Source organism: Magallana gigas, chromosome 7, assembly GCF_963853765.1.
Source record: "Magallana gigas chromosome 7, xbMagGiga1.1, whole genome shotgun sequence".
NCBI classification, from domain to species: Eukaryota; Metazoa; Mollusca; class Bivalvia; order Ostreida; family Ostreidae; genus Magallana; species Magallana gigas.
Window position 1 is genome coordinate 28,755,961 of NC_088859.1, and position 18,635 is coordinate 28,774,595.

The following is an 18,635-nucleotide window of genomic DNA, read 5'->3' on the forward strand; positions in this document are numbered from 1 at the left end:
AGAGGGTTTTTTTCAAATTAATATCCTAAGTTCCAAGAGCATCAACTATCCTAGGCATTATTAATCGCAAACTTACTACTACTAAAGTATATTAAAGTACTTAATGTGCCCTGTGGGCTAGATTATATCTGTAGCTTTTTCTAAGTAGTCCAAATACTCTTTTATTAAACACTTGTGTTTAAATGTGTAAAAATGAAATGAACTTTTTGATAAACCCCATTAGAAGAGACAAAGTGGCATAACTCTTATTTGAACACACTTCAAAAGCATTTATAGTGAGAATCTTCTATGTTAATTGGCCATGGGATATACTTGTTAACATAAAATAACTGTGTATATGATCATTTTAGTAAGTAAATAAAAAACAAGCTAAACAAACCAAAAATTTAAGAAACCATAAAACATTTTATTGCACAATTTTTGGAAGAAATCTCAAAACAAATTATTCATCTCCTCCCTCAAATTTCTCTCCCAAACTTGGGATTTTTTCTCTTGCTTCCTTCTATCTCTTTTACTAAGTGTTGACATTTTTGGTTTTCTTTCTCTCTGTTTTTCAATTGCATTTTGATCAAATGGTCCAAAATGTGTCACTTTGGCTTGTTTTCTAGTAGCCTTTTCCATTTCTCCTCCTAAACACTGTCTATCCCTTTTCAGCACGGTTTTGACAGGGTATCGCTGTCCTTGACCTCTTGACCCTAAACCTTTTTCTCCATCCCATCCACTTTTTAACATAAGCTGGTAGCCCCTATTGCCTGGCGGAATAAGGAAACTATCAGGTTTAGGTTTTAATTTCCTATTAAACAAATGAACAGTTGACGTTTCGTGATTTTCTCCTTCAGCTTGAGAAACATTTTTTTTACACACATCACAGAAATATTCCACGGTTTCTGTCTGCTGTTTATCTTGACGACCACATTTCACCCTGCTACCGTCAAATGTATTGATGAAATCGGCTAGATTTGTATGTCCTGCTTTCCTAGCTATGCACACAGCATCTCTTCTTTTCCTGTCCAGTATATGCCTATTTATTCCCTTTTTGAGGAGATATGAAACCACCTGCTCATTTCCACTGTGACTTGCACACATAAGAGCCGTCCATCCATATGAATCCACACAATTTATCTCTATTCCACTCTTTATACACTTCTTCACAACTCTAATGTCCCCATTTTGAGCTGCTTTCAAAAAATCACTCTCACTGAACAATAAACCAGATGATTGGGAGATTTTACCTTCAGTTGTATGATTTTCTCCAGCTACATTACACGTAAAATTTGGAACTTTGTAAGTTTGCCTGGTTTCATTGCTATTAACAGACTCAGCTATTAAATTTTCATAAAACTGTCTTGCTTCTTCCCCAGTCCTTTCAGGTTTTCTTCTCTCTGTGCTTTTGGTGTGCTTTGTTTCTTTTTCTGAACTTTCTGGCACAAAATATACTACTTTTTCCATGTCTGCTTATGGCCTGTAAAAGCAAAATGAGTCAGTTAGAGTCAGGCAACTAAGAACTTATTAATGTACATAGCTACATGTATATTTGATCAAACTACTACAGAAGCACATCAAAATTACCATATTCTTTAGACTAAGCAGGGTTGTCTCTAAGACCCGGGAGACGGGGAATTCCCCCGCCTAAAGTGACGTAATTACCCGGCTATTATTGCATTTCAAACACAATCTAGCTATAAGGTAGACCTCCAGATCCCCTTCTACTTTTTTATTTCTCCCTTCTACTTCAATTTTTAGAGACAACCCTGCTAAGTGACCTGTTTTCACTTAAAGTGTCTTTAATTTTGTTGGAGAATATTCATGGTTTTGGAATTTTTAATTGATGCATGTTATATTTAAAAAGAACATTTAATAAGGTATGAAGATTGTGTGCACCCTTGTCACTGTGGTAAAGATGATGCAATTTTTTATTCATCGGTAAAAAAGAGAATCCAGAATGAACAACAAGAGGCCCATGGGCCACATCGCTCACCTGAGGAACAATAGGTATGATAAAATCAGCTTAATGGAGTCATAATACAAACTATCTGGACAATGTACAATAATACATGTAGATCCTGTATAAATAAAATCCATTTTCCCCTGGATATTCTTATGTTTATAATCATTAGTCCCTTTTCTAACAAGATGATTTTATAGTCATATCATATGTTGAGTATTGCAGTTCTCAAAAAGATCCTTAACAATAGTTTATATATTAGATATAAACGTACATCAAACTCTGAACCTTCTCGGGAGGCCAAAGAATTGTCCTTGGGCCCAAGTCTTAACAATTATAAAGAAACATCTGGCTGATTAGTTTCTGAGAAGATTTTTAAAGATTTACCCTATATATTCCTTTGTTAAACTTTGACCCCCCCCCCATTGTGGCCCCACCCTACCCCCGGGGGTCATGATTTTCACAACTATGAATCTAAACTACCTGAGGATGCTTTCACACAAGTTTCAGCTTTCCTGGCTGATTAGTTTCTGAGAAGAAGATTTTTAAAGATTTCTCTATATATTCCTATGTTAAACTTCGATCCCCCATTGTGGCCCCACCGTACCCCGGGGGTCATGATTTTCACAACTTTGAATCTACACTACCTGAGGATCCTTCCACACAAGTGTCAGCTTTCCTGGCCGTTTAGTTTCTGAGAAGAAGATTTTTAAAGATTTATTCTATATATATTCCTATGTAAAATTTCGATCCTTCATTGTGGCCCCACCCTACCTCCGGGGATCATGATTTTCACAAATTTGTATCTACATTACCTGATGATGCTTTCACACAAGTTTCAGCTTTCCTGGCTGATTAGTTTCTGAGGAGAAGATTTTTAAAGATTTACTCTTTATATTCATTTGTTAAACTTCGACCCCCAATTGTGGCCCCACCCTCAGGTGAGCTAAAAAGGTTAAGTTTACAATACAATAAGTTGTTATAGTTGGTTTAAGAAGAACAGACTTTGAAAATTTTCTTAATAAATATTGACAAATTTTTTACCTTTTTAAATTTTAGTTTTTAAGATCAGTGTACAAACATAGAATTGTGAGCAAATCTCTGTATCTTGCTTATAATTCGAAACTTAACACTCAAATATGGTTGATAAATAGAAATTGTAAACAATTAAACACAAGAAACATGCACTACATGTATAACAAATAAAGAACACAATTTATTTTTCAAAATGAATCATATACATGTATATACCTACATATTTCCGTCAGCGATATCAAACTCTATTTAAACTGAATAAACTCGAGAAAATGCCGAGCATCTCAACAAAATTTATTGCATTAATCTACATGTACCATTACGCAAAAGATAATGCCGAATTACCGATAGAATGAATTGTATTTCAGTACCCCTATATCCGATTTTGCTTAATTTGCGCAGGTAAACAGTTAACTGTTTGATTTACCGAAGTCTCTGTTTGATTTGATACGTAAAAATCACGAAATACAGACGATAGTTTCCAGGTTACAAAGCATGATGAGAACGAAACGAAAATCAGAACAAGCTAACACCAACGTCATGTGTGAAAACTGTCAACACATTGAAATATTTAGCCTCAATTTACTTCACAAAATCGGCACCAATATATTTTGTATGTTTCAAAATTTCCCTTCATACGCGAACTGTTGCACAACAAGCAAATTCATCATAGTCAGATCGACCCTTTTTCGTATAATGTCATGGCTGCTTTAAACAAAGAACCTCGTTTTAGAAGTATGGAATCATTTTACCGGATGCCGAACCCGAAGCTATTAAACTGATTGAAACACGCTTTTCCTTTATTATTATTTTCGTAATAACTCAGAATTGAAACAGAATTACCACTTAATTTTTGCAATTTATATTTTCCTTCCCATAAGGATAATTTATGCTAAACTAGGTTGAATTTGCCTCGGTAGTTCTTGAGAAGAAGATTTTTAAAAATGCACCCCCCTTTTTCTACAGTTTCAAGGTTTTCTCCGCTTTGAATACAGATCAAACTTTTATTTCTGCAATTTATATTCGCCCTCCCATAAGGATGCTTTGTGCCAAATTTGGTTGAAATTGGATAAGCGGTTTTAGAGAAGAAGTTCAAAATGTAAAAAGTTTACAGACGGACAGACGGACAGACGGACGGACAGACGGACGGACGGACGGACGACGGACAAAATGTGATCAGAATAGCTCACTTGAGCTTTCAGCTCAGGTGAGCTAAAAACTGATCCTCATTTGGTCGATATAATTGGCCGGCGGTACATAGCTTTACTCAAAGGAATCCAAAAGAAAACCATAAGGAACCTCAACGGGAACCCAATGGGTCTGTTACCCTCATTACCCCTGTAACCCTGTTTCAGAACAGAGATTTGTATAGAAACAAGAGTCTGTTACCCTTGTTACCCCTGTCTCGACCATAATTTAGTAAAGAACCAGGGTCAGTTACCCTCGTTACCCTTGTTATCCTGTTGAACATAGATACATCTGTACATAGCTAGAGATCCTTGCTCCCCTGATTTAGACAAATTTGTTATATTTGTTTTAACAATTCACTTTAGCAAAGATATACCGTGCCCTAATGTGACTGTCCCTATGAATCATAATATTTCGTTCTTGGTGTAACCGGGTTACAGAATGATCAATTGACGCACTGGGAAACTGTACTGGATTAAAGACTTATCTAAAAATTCGACTGAAAATTACATGTATCTTAGCCAGCTGCTTGCGAGAATCGTCAAGCCGTCCTGCTGACGTCAACTCGACGAATCTCGCTAAGCCTTAGATCGTGACAATATTATTTACTTTACGCATCACATGCTTGTCTGAATTACCAAGCAATTAAATAAATTTATAAATAATATTCCACTTACACAAAGAGACAACCTAAAGTGGCCAAACAATAGACATAGCTACAGGATATTCATACTGATACTGTCAGTCCAAATTTCTCATCTTGACGCTTTAACAAAACGCACTGATAACTATGAGGGCAGGTCTAATCGCCGGAATGGCGACGGAATAGACGTAGTGACATGAATAAAAAGGTCGATAACTTGTGTTAAGTATAAGCTATCACCATTCGGTTTTTAGTTTTTTAATCTGTGGATAGAGGGCGATCGAAATATGTAAAAACTTTTTTGATAAGTACATGTTTAATACATAAAACCTTGACCGGAATGAGCTATGGTCGCAAAAATCAGCTGCCGGAATGACGAAGTCGACTTTATATAACACCTAATATCTCAAAAAGTTTTTAATATTTTTTCATTCGGAAACGATTTTTTTAATCACAACGACCAGGCCTATAAAATGAGAAAAAATTAAAACGATATCTCTCGATTTAGTATGCAAAACCTTGACCGGAATGGAAATTTTTCGTTAAAAAAGAATGCTGTAGTCGTGCAGTCATCTCTAAATAATCACCTGTATCATAAAAACCATTGATTATATTTCCATTCGGTCAAGATTTTTTTCATCCTTAGGTATACACCTATCATATAATATATAGTTTTATATATTAAACTAGATTTAAATGCTCAAAACCTTGACCGGAATGGAAATTTTACACTCAAAATTAACAAATTTTATTAATGCGCTCAGGTATCGCTCAGGTAAAGAAGCCGTACTACAGGAAGGTGTGAACAACACCTGTAATAAAAACATATATGTACTACATGAACTCATATACGTAGATAATCTTACATCTGCTTTTTTAAACATCATTTTGAATAGAAACAATATATACGCGAAATTAAGATAAGGAAATTGTTATTGGTTATTTATATTTTATTTAAAAGGTTATTATATTATTTATTAAAAATAAATATCAACGATGCTTTTATCACAGTAAGTAGAACAGTATCAAAGCTAAAATTGAATTAAAAGCTGCTTGTCAATGTAAGCCGTGATGATGATTTAATTGTTTAAATCAAAGTGAATTAGAATGTATCAAAACTATATATATAATTATATGTATTACCAGAGATTTTTGACAGTTTTTCTCAGTTGTTGGATATTGATGATACAACATTTTCAATTTGTTTAGGCTATGACACAACATTTAATCTATGTAATTTTTATATAACTCCATTGATTTTTAGACACATTCTTTTTGAGAACAGACCAACTATACCTCTAGCTTTTTTAATCCATGAGCTTAAATATAAAAAATGTCACGAACGGTTATTTGATTATTTGATTGAGAAAATACCAAAACTTTTTTCTAAAAAAATTGCAATTGTTACAGATAGGGAAAAGGCTGTTTCCAATGCTATTAGTAAGTTGTTGCCAAATAGTGTGAATTTATTCTGTTGGAATCATTTAAAGCGGGATTTTAAATTTTGGTTACAAAAAAATGGTGCTCAGGGTAACGAAATTTCAGTGTATGTACAAGGTTTAGTTAGTATTTTACAGAGTGATAAAGACAATATTGAGAATGTCATCAAAGATGTTACTAATAAATGGTAACAATCAGCTGTCGATTATTTTAATGTTTATCTAAAGTCTGATATAATCAATCATGCAGCAAAATGGGTTGTTCAACAGTTTCCAGGTCTCTATAATCCTTTTTCTGGTATTACAAACAATGCTTCTGAGAGTATCAATAATGTTTTGAAATTACATGTTAACATGTTAACGGTAAAGAACTTCCCGTAGATGCTTTAACATTAAGTTTACAATTGTTGCAGTATAGGTATTTTTACAATATTCAGTGTGGGTTAGCAGGTATAGGGCAATATAAATTATTAGACATGTTTTCTTGTATAAAAATACCAAAGGATGAGATTGGAATTCCTAGCAAGTTATTAGAGCCTGAAGAGATTATTGATTATGTGCGTGGTACTTTAGAAAATTTAGAATCACTGTGTAAATCTGATTGTAATTCTACAAATACTGTCAATGTAAGCTGTAATATTTGTAATTCCAACGAAAATGTCGATGTCGGCTCCGATGAACATGTACCTTTTGTTTCAGAATGTATTACCGCGGAAACCGTTCCCGAAATTAGCGAAACAAATTTAAAAGGTATTGATAATTCAAATTTATCACAGACGTGTTTAGCCAAATTGACAGTCGCGAATAATGGTGTAACTTTTGTCGAAAATCAGAAGGCTTTCATTGTTAACGGTAATAATAACAAAAAATACGCAGTAACATTATTTCCTAAAGAATCGTGTCAATGCCCAACGAAATTTGTATTTTAGATAGTCTTAGCAAGAGCAAGAACCAAACAGTAAACACTCCATCTCTTGAAATTCAACTCTCTCTTATTTATGGGCGTAATAAGACTTCTATTCCTATTAAAATTTTAGATTCTCAACAACAAGAAAATGGCTATGATTGTGGATTATTTGCAATTGCTAACCTTGTAGAATTTTGTTTTAATCCCAATAATTCAATTCAAACTAAAACCTCTTTTAAATCAGAAAGTATGTGAAACCATCTTGTAGAATGTTTAGAAAATGGTTTATTTACGCAATTTACGCAAAATTCATCACAAACTCCTGACATTACAGTTTTAAAACATAAGATTTTAACAATTAATTGCTGTTGTTCTTGTGGATTTCCAGATTGGGTGGATGAAATGGTAGGCTGTGATTTTAGATTAGGGAAAAAGCTTTGTAATGTTTGGAAACATTCAAAATGTGCAGATGTAAATAATGATTGTACAGATTGGCTATGTATTGACCATTGTCGTGATTTATTTGTGTTGTTCTATTGAAATTTGTTGTTTTAATAAACTCTCTATGTTTTTATTACTTGTGTTGTTCACACCTTCTTGTAGTACGGCTTCTTTACCTGAGCGATACCTGAGTGCATCTAATAAAATTTGTTAATTTTGAGTGTAAAATTTCCATTCCGGTCAAGGTTTTGAGCATTTAAATCTAGTTTAATATATAAAACTATATATTATCTGATAGGTGTATACCTAAGGATGAAAAAAATCTTGACCGAATGGAAATAAAATCAAAGGTTTTAATGATACAGGTGATTATTTAGAGATGACTCCACGATTACAGCATTCTTTTTTAACAAAAAATTTCCATTCCGGTCAAGGTTTTGCATACTAAATCGAAAGATATCGATTTAATTTTTTTACATTTTATAGGCCTGGTCGTTGTGATTAAAAAAATCGTTTCCGAATGAAAAAATATTAAAAACGTTTTGAGATATTAGGTGTTTTATAAAGTCGACTTCGTCATTCCGGCAGCTGATTTTTGCGACCATAGCTCATTCCGGTCAAGGTTTTATGTATTAAACATGTACCTATCAAAAAAGTTTTTACATATTTCGATCGCCCTCTATCCACAGATCAAAAAACTGAAAACCGAATGGTGATAGCTTATACCTAACACAAGTTATCGACCTTTTTATTCATGTCACTACGTCTATTCCGTCGCCATTCCGGCGATTAGTCCTCACCTAACTATGATGTGATCAGGAGCGGTGCAACGATTTGCTCAAAAGAACCATAAAAAGTAGCTACTATGTGTATATCTCAATGATCGTTGTAAATTTAAAAACAAAATTAGACTATATGTAAATAACTGTGGTATTTCTGATGTCTTTTTTACATGAATAAACTTTATTTTTTAGACAAAACAATTTACGGCGTTAATTTTACAATATTTGTGATTAATTAATTATAACCGGACAATCAAAGATCATGCATGTCATGTATTCCAAAAATATATAACGTTCTGCCATAAACATTAATTTTTATTTCGAATTTGGATTGCCCGGAATGTGTTCATGCAATGGATTTAGGTATTGTTAATTTCTTTACATGTGCGGGTCCAAAAAATCCCCCGGGGTGGGGGTGGGGTGGGTTGTCTGAGGCATATTTTTGGTAATTTAGAACGTAATATAAAGAAATTTGAATGATTTGCATTTCTATATAAAACACCAAACCTCCTGATTAAACATGTTTTAAAAAGCAAATATATACATGTAGTTCTCAAATAATGAAAGTTCTATTAAAATTCAGATAGTCAGTTTTGATAATGAAATAAGACATTGTTAATCTATTTTAATATCAAATGAATACTATAGATTTTTTTTTCATTTTGCTCATCTTAATTAATAAATTAGAATTACACCTTCCGTTTTTTCTATGTACATTCACTGAGTATTTTCTCCTCTGTTTACTAAAAAACCCATTGTGATTCATAGCACTACTGGAACTGACAGGACTGAAATCTAAGATACGCAGTTTTAACCAAATTATCGATCGACCCAACCCTTCAGCAACTACTATATATACATATCTTGTAATGTATACAGCCGGGGTTATTTTCGATCCGTGTAATTTTCGCCTTTCTACACTTGCAAACGGTTTCGCGCCGTCTTGAATATTTGCCCATGCAGACATAGGTGTGTTTTTAGAGAAATAATTTCAGACATTGGAATCCGCCCAGTCTTAACTGAGCATAACGCGATGGTGCATTTTTTCTGCAATGCTCGCTACACGTACCTTCATACTCGAATGAACCACAAAAAAGCATCTTATTACATGTATTTAATTGAATACTTAATATTTTCATATGCTAATTGCAGAGAAATAAAAACATGTACAGTTTTTCTATCGTTTTTGGTGAAAAGTCTCGACAAGGAAAATAATCAAGATTTTATGATATAAACATAACTTATTGATGCCAATATCGTCGTTCTTTCAGGTAATTAGTACCTTTCCAACTGTTGCTATTGGAAGTAATAAACATCATGGCGTCTGCCATGGACATTCGAGCCGATTCGGTTTTGGAGGGCCATAGGCCCTCTTTATTAGAGGTTATTGAAGACAAAAACAGAGCACTCAATAAGGTAACGAGTTTCAGGATTTCCCTTAAACAACACAGTGTAAAGAAGTCCTAAATATTACGGTATCATATCGTAAATATTGGATTTTCCACGTTCGCGCCTACTAGCAGGTGTTCATTTTCCGGGTCAAGCTCCGCGAGCACAAATCAATGGAATGTAAACATGCTTGTTTGTTTTAAAAATTAACATCTGTGTGTTCAATATAAGGGTCCTGATATTGAAATTTATGTAGAATTCACAAATTTTTAAGAATTTGAACATGTGTTTACCATGTACATGCAATCCTTATACAAAAATACATTACGTTATATATACATGCAGTGCCATAGATAAAGATAGGTATTCATTTTGACAGCAGCAAAAACAAACTCAAAGAAGATATATTAATCCTGCAACTATCCCTTGCACTGAGTCATTGACCAAATAAAGGTAACCCTATGAAGCAAAGTATCTATTGTCAATGCTCCAATATAGCTGTATTTATCTGACGTTCATTGTCACATCATCTTTTTTGTGTCCTTTATGCCATGGTGTCATGGTTGGACAGCAGATATTCAGCAAAATATGTCAAAAATAGCTCATTTGAGGCATAAAATTTGATATTATCTTGCAGATTAAACAAAATACATGGTAACTGTCCTAAAAACTAAGCAATATTTGGGCAAGGGTAAGAAAACATGAAAAAGGGGTTGCTGAGCCCTCTTCACATTTTTGACCAGGGGCCATGTTTTCTTACCCTCACCCAAATAATGCTTATATTTCAAGACAGTAATCGTTTATTTTAGATATAATCCATTCCACAGAAAAAGCTTTTAAAGAATTGGTTATTTGGACATGTAGGTGCAGTGATAATTGTTACGAAAAATGAAAGTTTATATTCAACTGAGATGAATGCGACTCAACTGAGATGAATGCGACTCAACTAAATGGTACAAAATAAATGAATTTGCTATGAACTTTAACAAATTCTTAATGACTAAAACCATCCCAGCCACTGTTTATTAGATGAGAATTTTTTTTTATGTTTTTTATGCCTTAAAAATGTATTTTTAAACACCAGATTGCACAAAATATCGGAATTAAATAATGTAAGATTTTTATGAAATTGTTGGACTTGCAAAGGTTTATAATTTTTTTTTTTTCACAGGAGTAGGCAGTTCAAGATATAAGTTTTTCTTCATGACTTGAATCACTTTAAAATAATTCCTTAGAGATCAATGTAAATAAATGATTAGATAAGTAGTAACAATATTATCAAACATTAATTCTCAAACCTGCTACATACACTGTATTAGAAAAATATTTTGAGGAAATTTAATATTTGTTTCTTCATCTTGGCCAATACAGCTTTTTAAAATCAAGATCAAGCTTTAACTTGTATAGGTAAAAAACAAGACAGGCAATAGCATTTAAATTTCATGATCAGTAAGACTTCATTATAGTGAATAATTAAATACCTGTAACCTAGCTTGTTGCGATTTCAAAAAGTAAAAACTCAAGGCAAATCGCAAACCTAAATTTATATCAAATACTGTGGATTCCTAATTGAGCACAAGGAATTTATATCTGCTAAAATTTTCTAAAATCTCACCTTTATTTTTCTGACATTTGTGAACTACCAGTATATGAAAATATATAAAGTTTAGTGCTTGCAAGTTTATACCCATGCAGTTTAACACAAAACGGCAAATTTGTGGAACCAAGTTCCGGTACTCACATTAACTAAAAATTCACAAGACAACAATTTCTTTCATATCTTGATCATAAATTTCTACAAATTTTAAAAATAATGATGTGAGACTAAAAGACTTAAACACATCCATGTTCAATATCTACTCCGTAGTTAATATGATATCATATGTTGAATCTTTTGGGGGGTTATTTGTAATCCCACCATAAATCAAAATATACAGCTTCGTAAATACTTAAATGTTCACTTCACCCCTTGATTAAATACTTGCAAGGCCAAGTATATGATGTATTACCAGGTAATCAGAATACTTGTATTTAGTATATGTCTCGATCACTCAAATGTAGAAAAATTGTTCCAGTATCCATGCATTCCATTATTAGTCAAAGAAAATTATTCCTCATTTGATGCTACCTTTCTATAGCTGGTTTAAAAATTTAGATTAATTTAATGGCATTTTATTGCAAGAGAGAAATTGAATATCATGTATATAGATTATACATGTATCATATACTTATATAGAAAATATACTATACTATTTTCCTCCCTGTGCAATATAAACCAAACATTTGCATAATCTTGTGTAATTATTAACCCTAAGGGTGTGTATAATGAAATTGGTCATATAGGTTGACAAATTTTAGATGTGTATTGACAGGGCGGAAAAAAGTATATATATTTTCTGTACATGAAGTAAAGTACCATACAATCAATACCGTATGTGTTTTGTAATGTAATGTGCAGAAATCACAATGCTATAATCTATATAAAGATTAGTGATATTGTAATGACACAAAGTCTTCATTTAAAAGAATTTGAAATCTAATCTTTATGCAAAAGTATAGAAATGTAAACACTTTTAAGTAGCAGTAACTATCTCTGTAAATTAGCTTTAAAGGATCTTTACAGAAAATTCAGCTTTTTCAAAGTTTTTTACTAAGAGTGGAAATTTTGAAAATTCATTAATAACAAAATAAAAGATTTCTTTAGTTTTGAATTCCTAGAATTGAGCTTAATATTTTCAAAACTCTGGAAAAATTATTATTCACCTTAATAATTTAATTTTCTGTATACTTGTCTAATTTGTTTCCGAATTCAAAAAAAAAAAACATGATAAAGAAATATAATGAATATACTTACTTGTCTTTGCTGAATCATTATATAATTATAAATGTCTAACTTTGAAATAAAAAGTGATCCGTCCTTTCACAATATCCTCAGAGAAATTGAAACTTTAATGTTAATACAGGTATATTTTATGGACCCCATGCAGGTAAACATCAAATCTTGTGCACATAGTAAAGTTTCAAGACTCCATTGTAAAGTGTGATTAGATAATAGTGAGATGTTGATATGCATTCAATGCCAAAGAAAGTGGGAGAGTTTTAATCATTGTATTGGGGCTATTTGAGCAATGTAGTTGGGTTGTTCTTGTTAAACATACCTGAAAGGAACCAAAACCTGTACATATTTACATAGTTTTCTTGAGTAAATAATCCAATATTTAAAGCAATTGCATCTGATAAAATATGGGCTGGAACTCCAATTTATTGATTACAAGTGTCCAAGAGAGATATTCAGGTTGCCCAGGTACACAGTGTGTATACTGTTGGTTACGGATATTGAAGTAACATATGTTTTGGAGCGGAAGTGAATGAGAGTGGTCTACTTAAATTTCCAAATATGGCTGAAGGTCAGGATTTATCCAAGATGGATGCCTCAGAGATAGATATTGCTGAGGATGAGTCTGATGGTCAAAAATCTCCCACAAGTCGCAGGAAAAAAGTGAAAAAAGTCTCCATAGTCAAATCCAAGAAACAAACAGACAAGAGATTTGATTGGCCAAAAAAGAGTTACTTTGAAATTCTTTGTCAAGAGGGAAATGAAATGGTTAGGATAAATGGATGCTGAACTAATTAACTTGTTTCCAAAGGGGTTTTGCTGGAAATTAATGTGTTTGTTTTGATAGTTTTACCATTTATTAATGGTGCATTAATTTCTTTTACAGAAAAATCTTGTGCACAGAGTTGTAATCATTGGAAAACTGAAGGAGGATGCAGATAGGAGTGAAGTTGGAAGTAAGTGAGAATAAATTTACTCATACTCATCTTATGTTAAAATCAAAAAAATATTTTTTGAACTGTAATTATGTATTGAAAGTATACAACGTAACACTGCTTGATCTTTTTATATTAGCTAGTAAAAGAGAAATAAAGAAACCCATGTTTTCATGCAATGCTAATAGTAGCTCATTAAATTTGAAGAATTTATAAATTAATTAACGGTTATTCATGCTTGCTGGTTTAATAATCATAAAACTGACATGATGCGTTGTAAGTTTTAAAAATTACTTACTTTTGGAACTTATTTTAGACTATCATGAGCAACTCTTAAAGAATCTGCAGAATACGAACCAGACAGAGCCAATCACCGGCCTCCTATTGGTCTACATGAAACACCTGGTCCATGTCATGGAGGTCAGTATGTCACATGACCATTCCTTTCTCTTTCTTTCTGTATGCCTTCTATGTACCATTCCCTCCTCTCCCCCCCCCCCCCCCTCCAAAAAAATAATAACTATTGAATTTCATTGATCAGTCTGATATTTGAAAAGTTTATCAAAGATACAATAGTTCACCAATAAATTCATTAAAAAAATAAAATGAGCCTTATTATTTGTTTTACCTTCTCTATATATACTTTCTAACAGTGTTCAGCTGATGCAATCATGGCTGTGGTTCGGGACATGAAGGAGAGCAAAAGCTCAACAAAAGGATTCCTGGAAAATTCGAAAATTTTAGTGATTTCTCATGACATTCAGAACCGTTTGTACCAGCAGTGGAGTTTCAGACAGTTAGACATTGTAGCTGCACGCATCGAAAGCATTGATTCTAACGAATCGACAGATAAAGTAGTGATAGACCTTGTCACCCAGCTACTGAAGCTGGGCAATGCACTGGCCAAAACACCCAAAGTAAGTCACATGATCTAAAAGATCGGAAAAATAAATTTGATTGATAGTTCTTAGATATAGAGTGCATAGATTTTAGCTTTATTTTTTAATGTACATTTACATTGTATTTCATATATCTTTAATTAATTCTTAAGCTAAAACTTACATAATTGTCAAATAATTTATAATTATTCTTTGTTATTTTTTAGTTAAATTTGAAAAATGTTATGGACTCTCTACATGAAAAGCTTCCTGACCTATTACCACAACAAGGTAGGTAGGAGAGAGAGAGAGAGAGAGAGAGAGAGAGAGAGAGAGAGAGAGAGAGAGAGAGAGAGAGAGAGAGAGAGAGAGAGAGAGAGAGAGAGAGAGAGAGAGAGAGATCATTTCATTCCTGAGGGAGAGATAATTTATTTAAGAGAGACACATAAGAGAGAGAGAGAGAGAGAGAGAGAGAGTCAGAGAGCACGCAGTCATGTCCTTTGTGGTTTTTTTTCTAAACAATGATTTTTTCCCTGGCTGATTTTATATTTTAATTATAAATTCAATATTTCTTATGTTAGCTGTCCTGCATTACTTGATGGAGGATGAAGACCCCTGCATGATAACACTAGAAGAATACATTAATCTGGAGGAACAGCCATTTGATGTGGTTCTCGAAAGTGGTAAGTTCTGGGATTCAAAGTCCTATCTGTGATGCTTCATGTGTGAAATCAGTATGCTGTAAAATAAAATTATAAGCTTTGAACATAATATTTTGAGAAATTTATTGCTTTATTTAAAAAAATGTGTTTTCTTTTGCCCTGCTACTGTTGTTCCAGTCCTTGCATGTTATTTATGAAAAATTATTTTGATAACTATAAATTTATTCATGAATTTACCCCAACTGCATGTTTCCTATTTTAAAAAAACCCCAAATTAATCAGTAAATGAGATGTACACGTTTGTACTGTCATTCTGTCCAAATTATCTACTTTATACATATTCTATTGATTTATACATGTACTCTGTAAAAGTTCATCATCAGAAACCCACAATGTAGTGAGGAATGAAGCATATTATCTTACAAATGTGTGTTTCGATCTGCAATAATACCTTAAGTTTATTTTAAATTTTGTATGAATGAATTAGAAACTCTATCAAATTTGACCAGCTTTTATTTTGGAAGATATTTGACACTTAAAGAGACTATTGAGAGGCCATGAATGATAAATGTGTACATATTGAATTGAGCCTGGTTATTTTTAACTCAAATGAAATTTCCTTTCACATGTACATGCGTTTGTGCTCAGATGTACATGTTTTTAACATACCTTAATTTGCTTAATATTTTGTCTTTTTCTCATTACAGAAGGTAACTGCATGTTTAATTAATTTAAAAGTATCTTGTAATAATACAAAAGTGTTTAACAGTTCTGCACCAAGTTATCTTGATATCAATTATCAAATAATTTAAATAAGCTTTTAGAGTTCAAAATCATTTTTTTAATTTAGGTGAAATAAATTGAAAGATAAATTTAGGTGAAATAAATTGATAGATAAATTTAGGTGAAATAAATTGAAAGATTACTTGGTGTGCTGGTTCACTTTTAAATCACCATTAAGTTGTCTACTGGTACCATAGAGAGCTTTGAATGTCTCGATTCACAAGAAAAGAAGGGTCGGAGTATTAAATTCTGTTCAGGATCTTTATGTTTCATGAAACAGCTTACGCTGAAGATCAAATTTTTTTTCTCCTTATTTGCCTTTACTTTCAATACTTCTTAATAGTACCGCAAATTTGCTTCTCAAGAGGTTTTTTGTTACCAGCTTTTTAAAAGATTTACTGAAATCCAAAAACAGAAAAAAAAATTTGGCTGCTATAAGTTATTTTTGTTCAATTGGGACCTGCATGTTTTCAGGTGAAGTACACTGGCATATAAAGATGGATTCTAAATTATCTGCTCTTTGCTTGACCTTTTGAATTTGCATGCATCTGTACATTTTACGATGAATACGGGTTTGTGCCAATTATTGGACATTCAGAGTTCTCCATTAATGTAACTTTTTATGATAATAAGATTATATCTACCAAATCCAAGTTTGAAATTTTGAGCACTTTTCACAGTACGCACTATATACATGCTGGTCATCAAAATGTACTTACAAAGTCAAAATGATTCTAGTTTTAATTACTGGGCATATTCTATTGCTAACTGTGGTTGTTAATTGTCCAATACATATAATAGTAATGTCAAATACATGTTTTAGTAAACTTTTAAACTTGTTTGAATTCTTCTTTGAAACTACGTACAGTCATGCAATCATGTCTAAATTTGGCATCTAACATATATAGGGAAAGGAGAACATGTGAATTGTGAAACTCATGTTCTCACTCTTAAGAGGTCCCATAATTTGGATAAAATCTGTTAAGAATAATTTTTTTAAAATATTCATCTTGGAGCTACTCCTTTGCTCTTTCATTTCTCAATACGCCAAACTGTTTTGAATACATATATCGGTATTCCCCATACTCACCTTCTCTCCCTTTTTTTTTTAAAAACCTAAACCTATGGATGATTACAATTGTGGCCAGTTAGATAATCACTAGAGTGACAGTGCCTCCAAAGGTTTTCATCCCCCTTCCCCTCCTACAAATATATGGATCCTCCACAAGACTGTCTTACAAGTACCGGTATACTTGGGTGACCATTAAGGCCCACAGACCTCTTGTACATTTGTCCAAAGAATCATTAGACTAGTATTAGCCTCTATTAGGTGATACAATATATACCTAGTCTATCACCTTTGTTTGCCGATAATACCTAGTCAAATCAATCTCAACATTTACAAATTTTATAAATTTTAATTTACTGATATTAGAAAAAGAATATTTTTTGTTCTGTTAAAAAAATCAAAATAATACTAGTATGAATCTTGGATTAAAACATAGATTGGTAATCCTTAATTCTTTAATTAAATTTCAGTAATGTTACAGTGAATTTTTTTTAGCAAGATCAGCATGTCTATTGTGTAAAAAAAAATATTATTGGTGGTGGCCATCTTTATTCCAATTAAGGCAGAAATACATGTAAACCTCCCCAGAAAACAATCACTCCATGTACCCTTGTTTTAGCACCCGATTCACTGGACGTTACTTTATATGGTACTGGTATGTCACTATGGTTACCGTCTATGCATGTCACCACTCAATATCCTCCAAAGCATGGTTCTGGGTTGCATTTTCTGCATTTAGTGAAGTGCATACACCTTGCATGAATTTATTGTCTTTTTTTTTTATTACAGAAGTTACTAAATTGAGAAAAAAAAGTCTGTGATATTATCATCTTATATCTATGCACTCAATTCATGATTTATCTAAATTTGTTATTTTCTATCTTAAAATTGAAAGATCAAAAATCAACTATCCTGAAAACTCTTGGTCAGAAATATATAAACTTCTGTAAAGTAATACTTTCATTTTTGAATTATTACTTACTGGTAAAGAAAAGATTTAACTTAAATTCAATGTACGTATACATGCATCTTCATTTACATTTCTTTATTTGTTTTCTCTTTCAGAGTTAGTTTGGCCTCTTCCCACCAGGCTATTCCCATACAAGTAGACAACTCCACAGAAATTTTGAATACTGACACAATAAATGAAAGACATGATAACATCCTGGGACCAAAAAAAAATACCAACTTGGAATGAACAAGACAGGACATTATTTTTTTTCATTGTTATTTTGTTTAAACGTTTATACTTCTTATTTGTCTGTACTGTATTTATGACATTAAATTTTTCTGTAAATATCAGATATTCTTCATTTAATTACACCAAGATGGACACACTCGCACCCGACGTTATATTTTTCTCGTAATAAAAAATATATACATGTACTCTCTACCTAATAATATTAGGTAATGGATATTTATTTTTCAATTTATTATATAATATTAGGTAGAGGTATATATATTTTATTGTGAGAAAATATTTAACGTCAGGTGTCTTTGGGTGGATCTATTATATTATATTAAATTTAATATTTCACCAAATGTTGAACAAGATGGGAAATAATATATTTACTGACATATTTATGCCAATCATGCTGGCACTGTGCAAGTAGTAAAAATTTCAAAATGCAGTCAGCAGAGTTTTTCATTGATGGGAGATAACTTTACTACAAAAATACCATATTTCCTAAGTCTGATCATCT

General features: G+C 32.4%; 2 protein-coding genes across 4 annotated transcripts; one reads left to right on the forward strand and one right to left on the reverse strand.

Moving 5' to 3' along the window:
- Nucleotides 1–385: 385 nt before the first annotated feature.
- LOC105326045 (G patch domain and ankyrin repeat-containing protein 1) lies at nucleotides 386–12,944 on the reverse strand. Of its 2 annotated transcripts, none has more exons than XM_034456588.2 (2): nucleotides 12,624–12,944; nucleotides 386–1,462 (listed from the first exon to the last, which is right to left on the reverse strand). In XM_034456588.2, the coding sequence occupies exon 2, from the start codon at nucleotides 1,447–1,449 to the stop codon at nucleotides 433–435; it is 1,017 nt and encodes a 338-aa protein (XP_034312479.2). In that variant the 5' UTR covers nucleotides 1,450–1,462; nucleotides 12,624–12,944; the 3' UTR covers nucleotides 386–432. The 2 variants fall into 2 exon arrangements, with proteins under 2 accessions (XP_034312479.2, XP_034312478.2); XM_034456587.2 differs by lacking the exon at nucleotides 12,624–12,944 and adding an exon at nucleotides 4,846–4,954.
- On the forward strand, nucleotides 9,641–18,234 carry LOC105326040 (testis-expressed protein 47). 2 transcript variants are annotated; one of them, XM_011425870.4, is made up of 7 exons: nucleotides 9,641–9,796; nucleotides 13,492–13,561; nucleotides 13,857–13,960; nucleotides 14,194–14,457; nucleotides 14,646–14,709; nucleotides 15,000–15,101; nucleotides 17,998–18,234. In XM_011425870.4, the coding sequence occupies exons 1-7, from the start codon at nucleotides 9,698–9,700 to the stop codon at nucleotides 18,039–18,041; spliced, it is 747 nt and encodes a 248-aa protein (XP_011424172.2). In that variant the 5' UTR covers nucleotides 9,641–9,697; the 3' UTR covers nucleotides 18,042–18,234. The 2 variants fall into 2 exon arrangements, with proteins under 2 accessions (XP_011424172.2, XP_011424170.2); XM_011425868.4 differs by lacking the exon at nucleotides 9,641–9,796 and adding an exon at nucleotides 13,084–13,373.
- Nucleotides 18,235–18,635: the final 401 nt, after the last annotated feature.